We start from the raw sequence: 18,582 nt of genomic DNA on the forward strand, positions 1-18,582 counted from the left end.
TTCAAGGTCGTCCAGGACAAGGTCAGGGCAACAACGAAGGTCCACGAGAGACACTCACTATCCCTCCCGAAGGCGGAAGACCTGGTACCGTTCTTGTATTGACGCCTGATGGTCAGAGTGATTCGCAGACTGATGATGACTCTGACGACTCTCCTGGCAGTACTCAGCCTACCGGGGGATCTGACACAGGGGGCCAAACTGGCTCTAGTAATGGTGACAGTCAAAGTGGAAGTGGCTCCTCTGGCTCCTCTGGTTCTGGTTCATCGGGTTCATCTGGCTCTGGCTCTGGCTCTGGCTCTGGCTCTGGCTCTGGCTCTGGCTCATCTGGCTCAGGATCAGGATCAGGATCAGGATCAGGATCAGGATCAGGATCAGGATCAGGATCAGGTTCAGGTTCAGGTTCGTCAGGTTCAGGTTCGTCAGGATCAGGTTCATCAGGATCAGGGTCTGGATCTAACGGATCGGGTCAAGGAGGTAGCTCTGGTAACGGAGACTCTAACGGCAACGATGACGATGAAACTGGAAGCGGCGGCGTGCAAGGCAACGGATCTGGATCGCAAGGTGATGACGGCGAAGGTGATACCGACGGTGATTCATCTGGAAACGGCGTATCGTCAGGCTCAGGCAGTGCGAATACCAATGGAAAAGGCAGCCAACCAGGAGCCAACCCAGACGGTAGCTCCGACGGTACTTCTGGTAGTGGCGACTCAGGCGGCTCAAAAGGCGGTAATGGAGGAGGCGCTGGAAGTGGCAATGGTAGAAGCAGCACAAAGTCTGCTGGAACGTCTAAAAACACCAAAGGCGCCTCCAACGACGACTCTGACGATGATGATGGCGACTCGCTCAATGAAGGTACCCTGGGTGGGGGTGGTCGTCCAGGGGGTGATGGTAATGCGAATGATAAGTCAAGCCGCTCATCAGGTCGCAAGTCAAGCACTTCAAAACGTTCAACCTCAACTAAATCACCAGTCGTGGTGACTGAACCTACAACATACACTACTACCTCTGACAAGACTGTTAAGACGATCACATCGAACATCGTCAAGACACTCAGCGATAGCAAGTCATCCACCCGTCAATCTCCAACCACCAAACGAACCACCAGTCTCAAGGGTAATCTAGAGGGCTTGGGTGGCGGTAGCGCTGCGGGTAGTACAACCTTCACAAGACCTGCCAATAGTCGGTCTACAAGCTCTAAAGAGGCCTCCACCAGCAAGGACAATGGGAACGCAGGTAAAGATCCCGCCGCCTCTACGGTTCTGACAAATGCTCCACCAGAGGCATCTCCAGGTCCAAGTCCTGAGAGTACAAAGACTTCATCGTCCAAGTCAACTTTTTCAGGTTCAATAGACACAGCTGTTCGACCTGGTGGTAGTGGTATAAGTACAACAAGTCGAAAATCGACCGCGAGTCCCTCTCAGACCACAAAAGGTTCGAGTAAGACTTCATCTAATGTCAACGGGGGTCCAGATAAGACCGATGCTTCTACATCAAAGACCGGATCTTCCACATCTACTGTTGGAAGCAAATCAACATTGTCATCCACAAAATCTGGCCAGGGATCGAGCGGCTCAGTCGTTGCTTCATCGCGAGCATCAAGTTCCACATCTTCAACTGCGTCTCTCAAAGGCAATCCGGAGGGCCTTGGGACCAGAACTGACGATACCGAGGAAAGCACAACTCAACGCAACACAGGAAGTAGCTCAGTCATTACATCTTCAACATCGCACTCTTCTACCACGAAGTCTAGCGGTACGACGTCACCAATTGTTAACACCAGGCCTGGTGGAGACACAGCAGGCCAAGGATCGTCCACTTCCTCGAGGCCTTCTTCTTCTCAGACAATAACGAAGACTTCCACTACTACATCGAAGGAGGTGATCAATATTGACACGTTGATTGGTTCCCAAAGTGTGGCAGAGTCTGATCGCGTACCACAAGGTGATGAAGAGACGTCTACAGCTCGTAGGACAACAAGCTCCTCAACTAGTAGCTCAAGAGATGAAGACCAAGAGTCAGCAACGTCGACTAGTGAGTCCAGCCCTGATGCTGAGACTACTTCAACAATTGATGGATCGACTGCTACGGCTCGTGATGGAGAAGGAGACAATGATTCGTCTTCCACTGAAGCAGGTCTCACAGGAGAGCCTGCGGGAGGCCCAGGAAGGACAACTATTGTCGACGAGGAGGATCCAGAGCCTTCAACAGTTATTTCTAATGGTGCGCCAATCGTTGTTGAACCATCTAGCTCTGCTACATCCGACGACGCAGACAGCGAGGAATCTTCCAGTGGCTCAGAAGATGGAGCTTCCGAGACTGGTGAAGATGACGATGAAGAAAGCAGTGCAACTGATACAGCTACAGCCCAAGACCCTGATGCGGAAGAGACTAGCTCTGAGACACAGTCGGACGGTGCTCAGGAGACTGAAGACCCTGGTTCAGATGATGAGGGTACGAGTTTGATCACCCCTCAAATGCCAGTTCCCACCAGCCCATTACTTAGCACCGTCTCAGGAGACGAATCCCTTTCCGATAATGAGGATCCTGATGCTGAGACCGGAGACATTATTACTGATGAACCTACTGGTAGCGCAACGGCTGGCCCCGATGCTTCGGATGCTGCTTCAGATGGCGAAACATCGGAGACAGATGACAGCGATGCAGAAGAAACAAGCGCCACAGAGGGAAGTGAACCTGCAGAAACTAGTGATACCGATGGAGACGGGGGTGGAGACTCGGCAACTGCTACTGCTACTGCTACGGATGACTCTGGATCCAACACTGAAGATGGCAACCAGGCCACCACTGATGTGTCCACAGAGATACCCTCAGACACTATCACAGAAGATGGCACTCAAACCACCGAAGAACCCGATGGAGACTTGTCAACAGTCACTTTCTTCCGAGAAGGTCAAGGCCCATTCCGAACAACAGTATACATCCCACCTCAGGAGACTGGCGATCCTTGGACCGTTATTATCGAGACTCTAGTCTCTGATACCCAATCCGAAGGAGCAACTGCTCGGGGAGATGATGACGCCGTTGCCACGGCCCCTGCAATCACTGGAACAGCCAACATCACTCTTTTCAGAGGTGGTAGTATCAGGAGGACGTTTTATATGACTCCCAGCGCTTCTGACCAACCTGGTACTGTTATCATAGAGACACCGACAGGCGCAATTCCATCAACTACTGCATTTACAACAATCTTTAGTGCTGGTACTGGATCAGCCACAGTCACCATCTACTACCCTCCCGATGATCCCGATGAGCCTGGCACATTTGTAATTGAGACTCCTGTCTCGGGGGCTGACGAAGCGTCTGCTTCAGAGGATGTCAACGAGGGCACTGACTCTGATGCGACCATCACACCAGCACCCAGTGACATTCTCTCCCCTGAAGTCGAAGGCAATCTCACACTCTATAGATCTGGCGAAGAATCGACTCGCCAGACAATCTTCATTCCACCGACCTCAAGTGGCGATCGATGGATAGTCATCATCGAGACTCCAGCTTCAGAGACTGAACTGGAAGAGACCGGGACTGCAGCAACTGTTCCTGGCTTCCAGACAACAATTGCGTCGGTTACTGGAACAGCCAATTTTACCATCTTCACAACTGGTACCGCAACAACTCGCAAGACGTCTTACATTGCGCCAAAGACTTCAGGTGAACCAGGAACAATTGTCATCGAGACACCTGTTCCCATATCCTCTAGTAGCGGTCTCACTGCGAATCCCGAAGCTCTTACAACCGACGATGCTATTTCTGTCGAATCGACTACGACTGTCTTTATTCAGGGTACTGGTACGAGGGCCACGACTTACTATGTTCCGCCCGCTGTTACTGGCGTACCTGGCACTCTCTACATCGAAGCACCTGCTACTGGCAGCTCTGATGAAAACACAGAAACAGACCTGCCTCCTGGTGTTCTACCCAATGTTACTATCTCCAGTGGTGTTCCAGGGTCTGTCACTCGGACTGTGTATGTATCTCCCACTGCCTCGGGCGAAGCTGGTACTATTATTATTGAAGTACCCACCGGTGGCTCTGGCGACAATGATGACGATGGAGATATCATCTCGGCTGCCACTACTGTGACAAGCTTTAGAGGAGGGCCAGCTTCTGTCACCATCACTAGTTATATCCCTCCCACAGTCTCTGGAGAGGCTGGAACACTCATCATTATCACGCCAACCGAAGGGTCTGGAGCCAGTACCACTGGAGGCGAAGATGCGGTAGAGACTGGCGATCCAAGTGATCCCAATGCTGATTCCATCTCAGCAACTACAACTACTACTGTGTATCAAGGTGGCCCTGGCTCCATAAGAAGTACCAGCTATATCCCTCCTACCGCTTCGGATGAACCTGGCACCCTGATCATCGTAACACCAACCGATGGCTCTGAAGCTAGTGCTACTGATGATGAAGATGCAGAAGAGACTGAAGACGCTTCTAAAACTGACTCCATCACCGACATAGATGTTATTGAGGCAACTACCACCTTCACCAGCTTCACAGAGGCAGGAAGTCCAACTGCTGTTATTACTTCTGGAGGTAACGTGACAATTTACAGCGGTGGCCCTGCTTTGTCGACGACGACTCGATATATTCCTGCTACTGTATCAGGAGAGCAGGGCACCGTGATTATTGAGACCCCAACATCTGGACCTCAGGCTACGGGTATCGGAAACGTTACTATTGTTACTGGCGGTCCTGCGACTATCACGCAGACTATTTATATTCCTGCTACCGGCACCGATGAGCCTGGTACTATTGTCATTGAGACTCCCACATCTGGTGTTGATGAAGACATTATGATCAACAGCACGATATACAGTGGAGTCTCAGCTACCGGTACCCGAACGGTCTATGTATCCCCGACAGCATCTGGCGAACCTTGGATTATCATTATCGAGACTCCCGCTGTCAAAGCACCTGAAAATGTCACTGTCTACACCGGCATTTCGGCTACCGCTGCCACGACTCGATTCGTACCAGGTACAGACTCAGATGACATTGGCACGATCATCATTGAGACTCCTCTCGACAGCCCAACGTATGTGACCGTTTATACCGGCGGGCCAGGTACTGCTACTACGACTATATACTTGACACCAAGTGCTTCTGGAGACTCAACTACAATGGTTATCCAGACGCCTACACAGGGAGATGGGGACGCAGAGCCCAGCGACACGGGTGCAATCTCTGTTCCTGGCAATGTTACTGTGACGAGCGGTGGATCTGGTTCAGCTACAAGCACTATCTACGTTGCACCAACAGCATCAGGACAGAGCGGAACCATCATTGTTGAGTATCCAACAGGCGATACTGGCGATGATGATGCAATTACAATTGCTCCTACAGGTTCCGGCGGCAACTCTACTATCACCCGTGGAGGCCCGGCTAGTGTCACCACAACTATCTACATACCACCCACAGCGTCCGGCGAAGGCGGAATTATCATCGTTGAGACACCTACAGATGACGATGGAGAAACAAACGTACCTGAGACTGGAACGATCACAGATGAGCCTGGTGCAACTGGTCAGCCTGGAAACACCACCATCTTTAGTGAAGCTTCAGGAACAGCTGCGGAGACCTTGTACTACCCTCCAGACGATCCAAGTGAGCCAGGTACTGTCGTTGTTGTAGCCCCTAGCAGACCAACTGCCACTACAATCTACAGCGGTGGTCCAGTCACTTCTCCTCGGACTTTGTACATTTCTGCAACAGTTTCTGGAGAGCTGGATACAGTGCTCATCGAGACACCAACCACCGGAGTAGAGGCCGAGATATCGGAAGCAGAAAGTGGTCAGAGAACTACTACGATCTTCGGTGGTGGCTCAGGATCAGCGACAAGAACAATAGTTATATCCGCCACAGTATCAGGCGAGCCAGATACTGTTCTCATTGAGACCCCAACTGGCGCGGAGGTTGAAGCTACAACTATTACCAGAGGCGGCTCAGTTTCCGTCGCAACGACAGTCACCGTGCCTGGTGTATCGGGAGGGCCAGACACTGTTTACGTGGAGACCCCAACAGTGTCAGACGAGGATGCAGCTTCTGAGACTGATGACGATCAAGTTGAAGCTACAACAATCACTAGGGGTGGCCCAGCGTCTGTCGCAACGACTATTACTGTTCCTGGTGTATCAGGAGGACCAGATATCGTTTATGTGGAAACTCCAACCACCTCACTTAATGATGCAGCTTCAGAGACCGCTGATGGTGAAGTTCAAGCCATAACAATCACCAGGGGTGGGCCAGTGTCGGCTGCGACCACGTACACTATCATAGGCGCACCAGGAGAACCAGATACAGTATATGTGGAAACCCCAACTATGTCAGCCGACGACCCGACTGGCAGCAACGGTATTGATGCCACTACTATTACACGTGGTGGCCCAGTCTCGGTTGCGACAACAATCACTGTTTCTGGTGTTTCCGGCCAACCAGATATTGTTTATGTGGAAACTCCAACTACCGCAGCCGACGGCGCAGCTTCAGAGACTGGCGATGACTTGGAGCCTACTACGATTACTAGAGGTGGTTCTGTATCAGAGGCAACGACCATTACCATCCCAGGTGCACCAGGGGAGCCAGACACGGTTTATGTTGAGACGCCAACTGCCCCAGCAGGTGGTAATGATGCTACCACAATCACTACAGGTGGACCAGTCTCGGTAGCAACAACAATTACTATCTCTGGTGTGTCAGGGGAGCCCGATACAGTTCTCGTCGAGACACCAACTACTTCAGCCGGTGAAGTCGAGGCCACTACAATTACTCGTGGTGGTACAGTCTCAGCCGCTACGACAATTACCATCCCTGGTGAACCTGGTGAGCCAGACACTGTTGTTGTTGAGACGCCTGCGGAGTCCTCTAGAAGTGCTGTCGAGTACACAACTGTCACGAGGGGCGGTCCTGTGACTGCTGCTACTACGGTTACAGTTCAGGGCATATCTGGTGAACCCGATACTGTATTCATTGAGACGCCTACAGAGTCCCCCAGTGACACCGAACCTGAGTATACTACAATTACCAGAGGTAACACCGTTTCAGCTGCCACGACCATCACTATTCCTGGTGTTTCGGGCCAACCAGGCACCATCGTTGTCGAGACACCTGCAGAAACTACTAGGGATGGTGAGGTTGAGTACACCACTATCACTAGAGGCGGCTCCGTGACCGCTGCCATAACTGTTACGATTCCAGGAGTGTCTGGTGGACCGGATACAGTCTTCATCGAGACACCAACTGAACCAGCTGCGGGAAGCGGTGAACTCGAACCTTCAACCATCATTACCGGCGGGCCTGTAACTGCTGCGACAACAATTACGATCCCAGGTCTATCGGGTGCTCCAGATACCATCCTCATAGAGACTCCAACAGAGTTTTCCGGCGACGAACCTTCAGTGACTGACAACGGAAGTGATGAAGAGACAATTGCCACCACAATCACCAGGGGAACTGCAGTAACGGCTGCGACAACCCTCACCCTCACCGGTCAATCTGGTGAGCCAGGCACAGTTATCGTAGAGACACCCATTGATGGCTTAGAAGATGAGGAGACCGCCACCGACACAGCTACAGGAGTCGTTGTCTCTCCACAGGGCCGACCCAACACAACAGTATACTTCGGCGGTCCTGTGACAGCACCGCAGACAAGATATGTGTCAGCTACAGTATCTGGTGAATTGGATACAGTATTCGTAGAGACGCCGACTGCTGGCTCCAATGAAGATGAGGTGGAGTACACCACTATATTCAGTGGTGGATCTGGAACGGCTGTACGAACTACGACACTTCAGCCTGATGATCCCGATGACCTGGGCACGGTTATTATCGTGACTCCCACGGGCTCTGGAGAAACTACTACAGATGATGCCGAAGAAGTCGAGTACACAACCATATTTAGTGGCGGATCTGAAACCACAATTCGTACTACTACACTTCAGCCCGACTCTCCTGACGAACTGGGTACCATCATCGTCATCACTCCTACAGGCTCTGCAGACACTACTACAGATGACGCTGAAGAAATTGATTACACCACTATCTTTAGCGGTGGATCGGGAACTGCCATTAGAACTACGACACTTCAGCCTGACGACCCTGATGAGCTAGGAACCGTCATCGTTGTGACTCCTACAGATGCTGGAGAAACGGCTACAGATGATGCCGAAGACGTTGAGTACACAACCATCTTCAGTGGCGGATCCGGAACAGCTACGCGCACTATAACGCTACAGCCTGACACTCCTGGTGAACTGGGAACAGTCATTGTTGAGACTCCCACTGGGGCCGAGGTGACTGCCACAGATGATGCTGACGACATCGAATACACTACCATCTTCAGCGGTGGTCCGGTAACTGCTGCTACCACAAGGACATTGCAGCCTGATATACCCGGTGAGCTTGGAACTGTTGTCATCGAAACTCCTACCGCTCCAGGTGACGCCGACGACGTTGAGTATACTACTATTTTCGCTGGTGGTCCTGGTACTGTAATTCGTACTACTACTCTTGAGCCAGACGCACCAGGAGATATTGTTACCGTTATCGTTGAGACGCCTATAGGTTATGACGACGACGTAGAGTACACAACCATCTTCAGTGGTGGTCCAGTAACTGCTGCTACCACAAGGACATTGCAGCCTGATATACCCGGTGAGCTTGGAACTGTTGTCATCGAAACTCCTACTGCTACAGGTGACTCAGTCGACATTGAGTATACAACTGTCTTCACTGGTGGTCCTGGTACTGCTATTCGTACTATTACTCTCGAGCCAGACTCACCAGAAGACCTTGTCACAGTTATCGTTGAGACACCAACAGCCATTGCTGATGACGTGGAGTACACAACAATCTTCAGTGGTGGCCCTGTGACAGCTACTCGCACTATTACCCTCGAGCCCGACACACCAGGAGATCTTGGTACTGTCATAATCGAGACACCTACTACCACTCTTGACGAAATAGAGTATACCACTATTTTCAGCGGCGGATCTGTTACAGCTCGCCGCACAACCACATTACAGCCTGGCTCTCAAGGGGATCTCGGTACAGTCGTTATTGAGACTCCCACCTCAGCCGATGAAGAAGCTCAGTACACAACTATTTTTGTCGGTGGTCCTGCGAATGTTCCTCGAACTACTACCGTCACCCCTGAATCATCGGGAGCGCTTGGTACTGTAATCGTTGAGACACCGACGGGAGACAATGCTATTGAGTATACCACAATTCTCAGTGGAGGTCCCGTAACAGCGCTTCGAACGACAACAATTGCCCCCGGCTCACCGGATGATCTTGGTACAGTGATTATTGAGACACCTACAGGAGGCAACGAAGAAGAGATCGAGTACACCACAATCTTCAGTGGGGGGTCTGGAACAGCCTCTCGAACTACAACACTCGCTCCTGGGTCGCCGGGAGACCTTGGTACAGTCATTATTGAAACACCTACCAATGGTGAGGGCACCGCTGAGATCGAGTACACTACTGTCTTCAGCGGCGGATCTGTAACTGCATCTCGCACAACAACCCTAGCTCCTGGCTCTCCAGGGGACCTCGGTACCGTTATTATCGAGACTCCAATTATTCGAGAGGGTACAGCTGCTGCTGATGAGACCAGCTATACAACCATCTTTAGCGGAGGGCCTGTGACAGCCTCCCGAACCACCACTCTGGCACCAGGTGCTCCTGGAGACCTAGGTACAGTTTTCATTGAGACGCCGACGACTGCAGCTGCTGGTGAGATTACATATACAACCATCTTCAGTGGCGGATCTGTCACAGCATCCCGGACCACCACTCTAGCTCCCGGGTCGCCGGGAGATCTTGGCACAGTCATCATTGAGACGCCAACGACCGCTGCTGAGATTAGGTACACTACCATCTTCAGTGGTGGATCTGTCACTGCTCCCAGGACTACTACACTAGCACCCGGAGCACCCGGCGATCTCGGCACCGTTATCATAGAAACCCCTACATCAGCCGTGGGTAGAAATACGACTATCTATAGCGGCGGATCTGGCTCAGTTGCAACAACTATATACTATCCGCCTGCGACAAATGATCCTGATCAAGTCGGCACGATTCTGATTGAGACGCCTACACCTACACCTTCTCCCACGCCACCGCCAGTCATTCAGAACGTCACACAAACCATTGGAGGCCCTGCTGGTATTACAACCACGATCTATTATTCCCCTGCAGCACCTAATGAACCTGGTACTGTTCTCATCCAAACCCCAACAACTACCATTGAGCCTGTCATCCAGAATGTCACGCGGACCATTGGAGGACCAGCTGGTATTACAACCACGATATATTATTCCCCCGCCGCGCCGAATGAACCCGGAACTATCCTTATTCAGACTCCTACCACCACTCTTGTAGTACAAAACGTCACTCGCACAACAGGAGGTTCAGTAGCAACAACAATCTACCTCACCCCCGGCGCAGCAGGTGATCCAGGAACAGTCATCATCCAAACCCAAACTACTCCGGCGGTAATCGTTCCTACAACAACGACCACAATCTTCAGAGCAGCTTCTAGCACGGCTACTGCTGGAACAACATTCTACATACCACCTGCAGCATCTGGAGACCCAGGTACAGTCATCATCGAGACTCTTGTTTCGTCTACTACATCTAGTAGTTCTACAAGTACCAGCGTAGCAGCTACCGGAATGCCGACGTTTGACTGTAACGGATATGGATACATTGTCTCGAGTTTGCTGGCTCCAAGTCTGACGAGAGTAGACCTAGTCACGGGCGAGCGACTACAAATTGCTTCCGGCGTGGGTCCAGGTTTGTCCGTCCAGGCCGTTGGTTTTAACCCTACCGACAACTACATCTACGGCTTTGCGTCAAGGGGTCTTATCCTTAGTGTCCTGTGTCTGTTGGTACCATGCCAGCAGGTACAGCTTATCCGAATCGCCAGCAACGGTAACTATGAGCTTCTACCACTCTATATCAAGTCATCGGCCATCAGCATGGGTGATTTCGATAATACCGGCAAACTATGGGTTTCTGAAGGAGGAGTCAAGTGGTGGTCGATTGACCTCCAAAAGGGATCGCCCAACTTTGCGACAATCATTAATTCAGGCACGTCCTTCGGTACAGGTCTCCTTGTCGCCGTAGGTGACTGGAGCTATCTTCCCGGTATGGGTAACAACCTGTTCTCTGTTCAGACATCCGTCATCGGCAACGGTCTCGTACGAACAAACGTTGTGCGCTGGTCAATGGCCACACAAACATGGACCACCTACAGAACCTACCCCAGCTTGCTCCTGACAGCCCTCAACTTACTCTGGGGTGCTACTATAGCAGCGCCGAATAATGTGCTATTTGCACAAGAAAACCTTCTTGGACAAACATGGAGGTTCGATCTGAGTTCTACAACTTCAGCCAATCCTACGCCTATTCCTGGAGGCGCAATATTGAACTTGAATGGTGATGGTGCCAAGTGTGCAAGCGGAGTTGTTTAGGCAATGGGTTTTGAGAGCGGCAAGATTGTTCACAAGCCGTGAGGATGGACGCATACACTGCCATGTTTTCCTTGAGTATGCATGCACACACTGTCATATTTTCCTTTGTCTTAGTCAAGCCATCTATGTATTCTCTATGTACTAGTTAGTTTATCAACAATCATTTCCTTTGTGAAACTCAAGTCGCCTTTGCAGGCGTAGACGCCAACGTAGCGGTGCTAGAGCAAACACAACCACCAGGCCACACGCTCGTCACAGGAGGTGAATTGCAAGTCGCTTCAGCAGTCCAAGAAGCAAACGTAGAAGTAGGTTCCTCAACAACGACGTCAGCCCTGACAAGAACAGGAATAATCTGACCAGTCGCAAGACGGAAAGGACGATGGTTCAAAGCCTGGAGAAGCTTGGTAATCTCGCCAGAGTGACTGCTGATGCTGATCCAAGCAGCATTGTCGCTGGTGAAAATGTCGTCTAGGGCTTCCTTGCTTCGCTCCAATTGGTGCTCGTCTGTCTCGCCCTTGACACCTGTCCAGAATGGGTCGTGCTCAGCGAATCCCTTCTCAAACTTGATCTTGGGGGTCAGAGAGCTGATGTACTTTTTGCTGCTGCGATGATCACACGTGCGGATGCTAATGCCCTCGCGTAGAAGTTCTTTAACCATGGGAACAAAAGGCTTGTCCTTGGGAAACTTGATACCGGTAAAGGTTTCATGGGCGGTCTGCACGCAGCGCGCAAGAGGAGAAGCATAGTAACTGTCGAAAAACGGCATACCCTCATCCTCAAAACGTGACTTGAAGTAAGCATTCGCTTTGTGAGACTCGGCGACGCCAGCGGGAGTGAGAAGGGCATCTTCCCAGACCGATGTACCGTTGCCAGGGAGAGGACCCCAGTAACACTGTGTTTTACTGTCATTAATACAATGACCCGTCGGAAGTTTAGTGTGATGGTGACTTACGTTCCAGGCTGCTTTTCCGTAGTAGGCCTCGGCAGCGTTGTGATAGCCCTCACCATGTCGGCCCATGACTAGAACCTTGTAGCGGGTTCTGTCGCGGCTGGCATTACGGTTGAGATGCTTGACGTACTGCTCGAAGCGCTCCCATTGCGTCTTGTAGCCTTTGCGTGGGTTCTTGGGGTCTGTAGGGTATGTGCGGTTCAAGAGACCAAAGTTCCAATCAGCCTAGATTGTCGGTTAGTATTGAATCGAGTATCGGAAAGAAAGCCGTACATAGTCAAAAGTGGTGGGATCGGTAGCAAGATCATCTTGCTTGAAGAAACCTTCGACAGAAGTATACTTGATCTCTTTGCCCTTTGCGAAATGCCAATCTGCGAGAACAGACGGGGCGAGGGTGAGTACGGCAGAGACAGTGGTGAACTTCATGATGAATGGTTGACGACAAAGAGTTCAATTGCCTCGGCTTGAATTGAGGAGAAGCATCTTATATACCTCAAAGACCTTGTCGTCGTTTAAGCTGTAGAGTATGATCGCGCGGTTTACCCCAATGGCTTGGCTTGGCTTGACTACTACAGTGGTGAGCTTGACCTGTCCGGGGCATCTTGGCCCGAAGTAGTTCACGAACAAGGTAAAGATCGGAGCCAATGGATCGGAAACGTGGAGGGCAGGGACCGAAGGTAGTGTGGAGAAACAAAGACCAGATGCAGGGACTGGGGGTTTAAAGGTGATATATTTTGAGGGTTCGGTGAGTGTAACAAGGTAGATGGAATCATATCGCGTGGAATAGTAGTGGAAGAAAGATAACAAAATGTCGCGATAAGAAAAAGGTGAGCACGTGTGTTGAGGATAGACTCTTGTTTGGCAGATGACAACCAGGTAGCGGGATACTTTAGTTTAGTACTACTGCTGCCCATAGGGTCACTGATGATGGACTGCAAATAAACTCATCTGATCAACAAACTGTACCTGCATCCATCAAAGAGCCTCATGCAACTCATGACGCAAGTTTGTGCCAATTGAGACACCCTTTATTAAGGTAAATCAGGAGTTAAACTTTACAGTGGAGATGGAATATTCTACCGAGTCGTCACAGCTGTCGCATGCTGATCTTAGTTTACAATCATCCGCAAGCGAGTCTTTAAAGTACTGAATGTCCTCTCTGTGTTTGCTTACCCCTTTGTCACAGACTCTCATGTTTTTTGTTGAATCCTCAAAGCATGGATCATAAATGAGATTGATTTACCCGCTGTGGGGGGGTTATCATGTTTGCATGTGACAATGACCTTTTTGTGCAACTTTATTCCTGTTTCTCTATAACAATCCTACTGTGTCTATAAATATGGAAATTAATGCACAAATAATACGGATTTCAATACGCAAATCCAAGCAAATCCAAGGCTAAACATGCCGAGCTGCCGAACTCATTAAAGTCACAGAAGGTCAAAGCCTAAACGGGCCAATCAGACCTCACTAAAACAGTTAATCTGGCTAAAACTCGTTAACCTCGTCCCCAACAGCTTCAGTTGAGTTACGTATCACCCTCAGCTGTCAAAGGACCCCTATGTCATGTCACTGATAATCTTGGAAAATACATCATTACTTTTCTTTATTTGACGTTCTTCCTCTAGACTTTTGTTAAACACTATAGACTACATCTTTTAACTATTCCTTCATTTCTTCGCCACCATCATCACTATGGCTTCTATTGACCCCACTAACCCCTCCGTCCCTATCGACCAAGATGCCCTCAATCTCGAGGGTGAACCAGCTCCTGAGCTTCTAGAAGGCCGAATCTGGGTCGATGGCTGCTTTGACTTTTTCCATCACGGTATTTACTCTCTCATACCTCTATACAAACATTACCAAACACCCACTGACTCTCCCAGGCCACGCTGGTGCCATCGTCCAAGCTCGCCAATTAGGAAATGAGCTCTACGCTGGTGTTCACTCCGACGAGGCCATCCTCGCCAACAAGGGCCCTACAGTCATGACTCTAGCAGAACGGTAATCGCCTGCTCTCGGCGACACTTTTTATACCATTCACTAACCGTTTCACCTACAGAGTCGCTGCTACTGACGCCTGTCGCTGGGTCACCCGCTCCGTCGCCAACGCGCCCTACGTCACCTACCTCCCATACATCACCCACTACGGCTGCAAATACGTCGTCCACGGCGACGACATCACCTCCGACAGCGATGGCAACGACTGCTACCGATTCGTCAAGGAGGCCGGTCGTTTCAAGGTTGTCAAGCGCTCCCCTGGTATTTCGACTACCGACCTCGTAGGCCGCATGCTGCTCTGCACAAAGACGCACTTCATCAAGTCCCTCGAGAAGAAGCTCGCCGGCGTTGAAGGTAACGGCACCCCCGAAGAGCGCATCGCAGAGGGACAAGAAATGATGGAGCGCATGAGGCTGTACGCCACTGATGCCTCAGGAAAAGCACCCGGCGCCGAGGTGTTCTTCTGGACTGCGTCTCAGGAAGCCAAGTCAGAGGACGCCGACGAGGAAAGGGGTAGCTTCCGCCAGCTCATCGAAGGACCTGGCCCCAAGCCTGGACAACGCGTGGTGTACGTCGACGGAGGCTATGATCTTTTCTCTAGCGGTCACATCGAGTTTCTGCGCCAGGTTCTTCTGGCCGAGGAGGAGCTTGCGCGCAAGGAGGGTTGGTTCTCTGAGCAGGCTGTAAACGAGCGCAAGGGCAAGGGCGAGGATTACCCCCCTGCGTATGTTGTTGTCGGCGTCCACGAAGACGAGGTCATCAACCAGTGGAAGGGCATCAACTACCCCATCATGAACATTTTCGAGCGCGGTCTCTGCGTTTTGCAATGCAAGGCAAGCATTCCCTTTCCCTACCTATCTAGAATATGATATACTAACAGCGTAACCCAGTACATCAACGCCGTCATCTTTGGCGCTCCCTTTTCTCCCACAAAGACCTACCTCACCACCCTACCGCGCGGAACCCCAGACGCCGTCTACCACGGCCCGACATCCTTCATGCCCCTCACATACGACCCCTACACTGCGCCCAAAGCAATGGGCATCATGCGACAAGTCGGCACCCACGCTTTTTCTCATGTCAACGCAGGAGAAATTGTGCAGCGTATCTTGAGAAGTCGCGACATGTACGAGGCGCGACAGCGCGCCAAGGGTGTCAAGGCCGGCGCCGAAGCAGCCGCTCGCGACAGGGAGATTATGGAGGAGGAGCAGAAGCAGAGAGAGGCTGACAGGGCATGAGTACCTGGTAATTAATTGTGGCGGAGAAGCGGTCTGGATGGGGGGCTAATGGTCTTTCAACAGGCCGGCCCGGGAATTAAAAAAAAAAAAAGTAATCAGTTGATCATGATAGCCTGCCTCTTTAAAAATGACGAGTCCTCGGCTTAAGTTGCATTGTCTGCAGTATCATGACACCAAAGCCACGCCTCCCACACACGAACCAGATGCAATGCAACCTTGTCAAAAAACAGTACCGGCCTTCCTGTATAAGAAATAAGTTACCAATTGACGGAAAGCATGACCTCATGACAAACCGACACAAGGCAATTGACGGTTAGCGGCGGACAGCGACACCAATTCCGCAGTTTGTTTGTTATGCCAAGAATACCATACAGTAAAAAAAGGGGACGGCGATAAAGCAAGGTATTTTCTTTGTGTCAGAATTGATAAACAGGGATTCATTGGACACATGACTCTTTTGACGTTGTATTTCCTGATTGCCCATCTACCAATTGTTTGAAGCAATCATCTTTTCATCCGCGCCCTACGCCCTTGTAGTGGAGCAAAGCTTGTTCTGTTAATCTTCTGTCATTGTAGCTAGCTACGGACGGGTACAGTACGCAATATTCCGCGCTCGGAGGGGACACGTTTTGTTACACCGCAGAGTCATACAAGACACAGTCCGCACAAGGTACGTGGACCAGCTGATGGGTTGCGCATTTTCACTAGACATGCAGTGCGTGTAAGCGATCTCGATAAGCACCCAAATAGTTAGGTGTCAGTTTCCTCGCAGAATCAACAAAAGAGGAAAGTAATCAATCATCTGTCCAATATTCAGAGTAAGCAACGCCTCTACCATTGATACAGTATCAATTGTCTATCGTCATAGGTGGTTAACTCTCCAACAAAAAAACCTTGCATAGAAGCCCATCATCTTATCTCCAGAACCCCTCCAGAAGCCCATCTCGACCCCTCCCAATAACTAGCGGCTCTCCCCAGGGGGTTGTCGTTGGTGTGGGTGTGACAGCCAAGTTGGTGCGCTACCTATCATCTGCATACCAACCAAGGCGCATGACCAGGTATCTCTGTATCTTTTTCTTATTATCTAAAAAATGGATCATTTTAAAAAACAACACCAATTTTTCCACGAAACCCACATCGCCGGAACCGAGCGCCGCGCGGGCAGAGACGGTCTATCCGGGGTTTTCGGCGGGGGCGGATCTTTTTTTTCTACTACTCGTGACTCGTCTTCTCCGCGAAGACTGATATGGAAGATGATAGGTATATAGACAAAGTACTAAACTTTTTGTTTTTTATTTGCTTGCTTATATAAAGTTTACTTCTCTTTCTTTATCCATTGACTCTGGTTCTTCTCTTCTCGACATACTACCAACAGACTTCACTCTACTCTAGTCCATCACTTACACATCTTCCATCATGGCTCCCTCCGCCGTCGAAACCCAGGACGTCAACCTGACAGCCGCAGCCATCCACAAGAAAGAAGTCGCCCAGCCCACCACCACCACACAAGCTCCCCTCGACGCTTCAAAGCTCACATACACCTACACCCAAAACCCTCGCTCCGTTCCCGATGAAGCAAACGCCCACTCCGGCGACGAGACCATCGCCACCGACCACATGGTCCTCGCCGCCTGGAAGCAATCCACCGGCTGGGCCGCTCCTGAACTCAAGCCCTACGGCCCCCTGAGCCTCATGCCCACCGCTTCCGTTCTTCACTACGCTACCGAGTGCTTCGAGGGCCTCAAGGTGTACCGCGGCTACGATGGAAAGCTGCGAATTTTCCGTCCTGACCGCAACGCCGCTCGTCTTCGCATGTCGTCCACCCGTATTTCTCTTCCCAGCTTTGAGCCCTCAGAGATCGAGAAGCTCATGATTTCTCTCCTCTCCGTTGACGGAACCAAGTGGCTCCCCGCCGACCGCGCAGGAAGCTTCCTGTACATCCGCCCCACCGTCATTGGAACTGCTCCCCAGCTTGGCGTTTCTGCTCCCAAGGAAGCTCTCCTGTACATCATTGTGACTTTCATGCCACGCATGGACGCTCCCCCCGGCGGAATGCGCCTGCACACATCCCCAGACGACATGGTGCGCGCCTGGGTCGGCGGTTTCGGTTACGCCAAGGTGGGCGCCAACTACGGCCCCTCTCTGCTCGCCACAGCAGATGCGCGAACCCGTGGATTCCACCAGATTCTCTGGCTGTACGGATCTCAGGGCGAGTGTACTGAGGCTGGCGCCAGTAACTTTTTCGTTGTGTGGAAGCGAAAGGACGGCAAGAAGGAGATCATCACTGCTCCTCTTGACGACAAGCTGATCCTTGATGGTGTTACCCGTCGCAGCTGTCTGGAACTGATCCGTGAGCGTCTTGGTGACGAGTATGAGATTACTGAGCGAAAGTACACCATCTCTGAGGTCATGGAGGCTGATGCTGAGGGTCGTCTGCTCGAGTCTTTCGCCGCTGGCACTGCCGTAAGTCTTACATCAATCTCTTGTAAAGAATATTTTGCTAACTGTACCAGTACTTCATCTGCCCCATTTCTCAGATCCACCACCGCGGAAAGGACATCAACATCCCCATGGGCGCCGAGGGCGAGGCCGGTGAGGTGACCAGCAAGGTCAAGGGCTGGCTGGGCGACATCATGTATGGTCGCACCGAGCACCCATGGGGCGTTGTCATCCCCGAGAAGAAGCAGTAAATGGTCCGATAAAAGAGATGCACCAAAAGTTGATTTACGGAACGGCGTTTAGCGGGAAATACACAAAAGAGACCGATTGGTTATTAAAGACATAAAGATACATAGTGGTTAAGACAGAGATGCAGATAGTTAATGAGATATGAACTAGACGATCAATTGAGTTCACCCTTGCTACTATTGGGCGGGTGTGCTGACATTCTTCAAAT

General features: G+C 51.1%; 5 protein-coding genes across 5 annotated transcripts; 4 read left to right on the plus strand and 1 right to left on the minus strand.

The window, feature by feature from the left end:
- Window positions 1-210: 210 nt before the first annotated feature.
- Window positions 211-978, plus strand: FGSG_12229 (uncharacterized protein; the record flags this gene model as incomplete). The annotated part of the gene is made up of 1 exon (XM_011322709.1): window positions 211-978. The coding sequence occupies one exon, from the start codon at window positions 211-213 to the stop codon at window positions 976-978; it is 768 nt and encodes a 255-aa protein (XP_011321011.1).
- Window positions 979-2,070: 1,092 nt separating this feature from the next.
- Window positions 2,071-11,498, plus strand: FGSG_12230 (uncharacterized protein; the record flags this gene model as incomplete). The annotated part of the gene is made up of 2 exons (XM_011322710.1): window positions 2,071-2,207; window positions 2,249-11,498. 2 exons carry the CDS (start codon window positions 2,071-2,073, stop codon window positions 11,496-11,498), a joined length of 9,387 nt encoding a protein of 3,128 aa, XP_011321012.1.
- Window positions 11,499-11,676: 178 nt separating this feature from the next.
- On the minus strand, window positions 11,677-12,873 carry FGSG_04572 (uncharacterized protein; the record flags this gene model as incomplete). The annotated part of the gene is made up of 3 exons (XM_011322711.1): window positions 11,677-12,390; window positions 12,451-12,672; window positions 12,721-12,873. 3 exons carry the CDS (start codon window positions 12,871-12,873, stop codon window positions 11,677-11,679), a joined length of 1,089 nt encoding a protein of 362 aa, XP_011321013.1.
- A 1,269-nt stretch (window positions 12,874-14,142) lies between these two features.
- Window positions 14,143-15,686, plus strand: FGSG_04571 (uncharacterized protein; the record flags this gene model as incomplete). Its single annotated transcript, XM_011322712.1, has 4 exons — window positions 14,143-14,275; window positions 14,334-14,451; window positions 14,510-15,266; window positions 15,339-15,686. The coding sequence occupies 4 exons, from the start codon at window positions 14,143-14,145 to the stop codon at window positions 15,684-15,686; spliced, it is 1,356 nt and encodes a 451-aa protein (XP_011321014.1).
- A 1,416-nt stretch (window positions 15,687-17,102) lies between these two features.
- On the plus strand, window positions 17,103-18,551 carry FGSG_04570 (uncharacterized protein; the record flags this gene model as incomplete). Its single annotated transcript, XM_011322713.1, has 2 exons — window positions 17,103-18,149; window positions 18,200-18,551. The coding sequence occupies 2 exons, from the start codon at window positions 17,103-17,105 to the stop codon at window positions 18,374-18,376; spliced, it is 1,224 nt and encodes a 407-aa protein (XP_011321015.1). The 3' UTR covers window positions 18,377-18,551.
- Window positions 18,552-18,582: the final 31 nt, after the last annotated feature.

This window comes from Fusarium graminearum, chromosome 2 (assembly GCF_000240135.3).
Source record: "Fusarium graminearum PH-1 chromosome 2, whole genome shotgun sequence".
Classification (NCBI taxonomy): Eukaryota; Fungi; Ascomycota; class Sordariomycetes; order Hypocreales; family Nectriaceae; genus Fusarium; species Fusarium graminearum.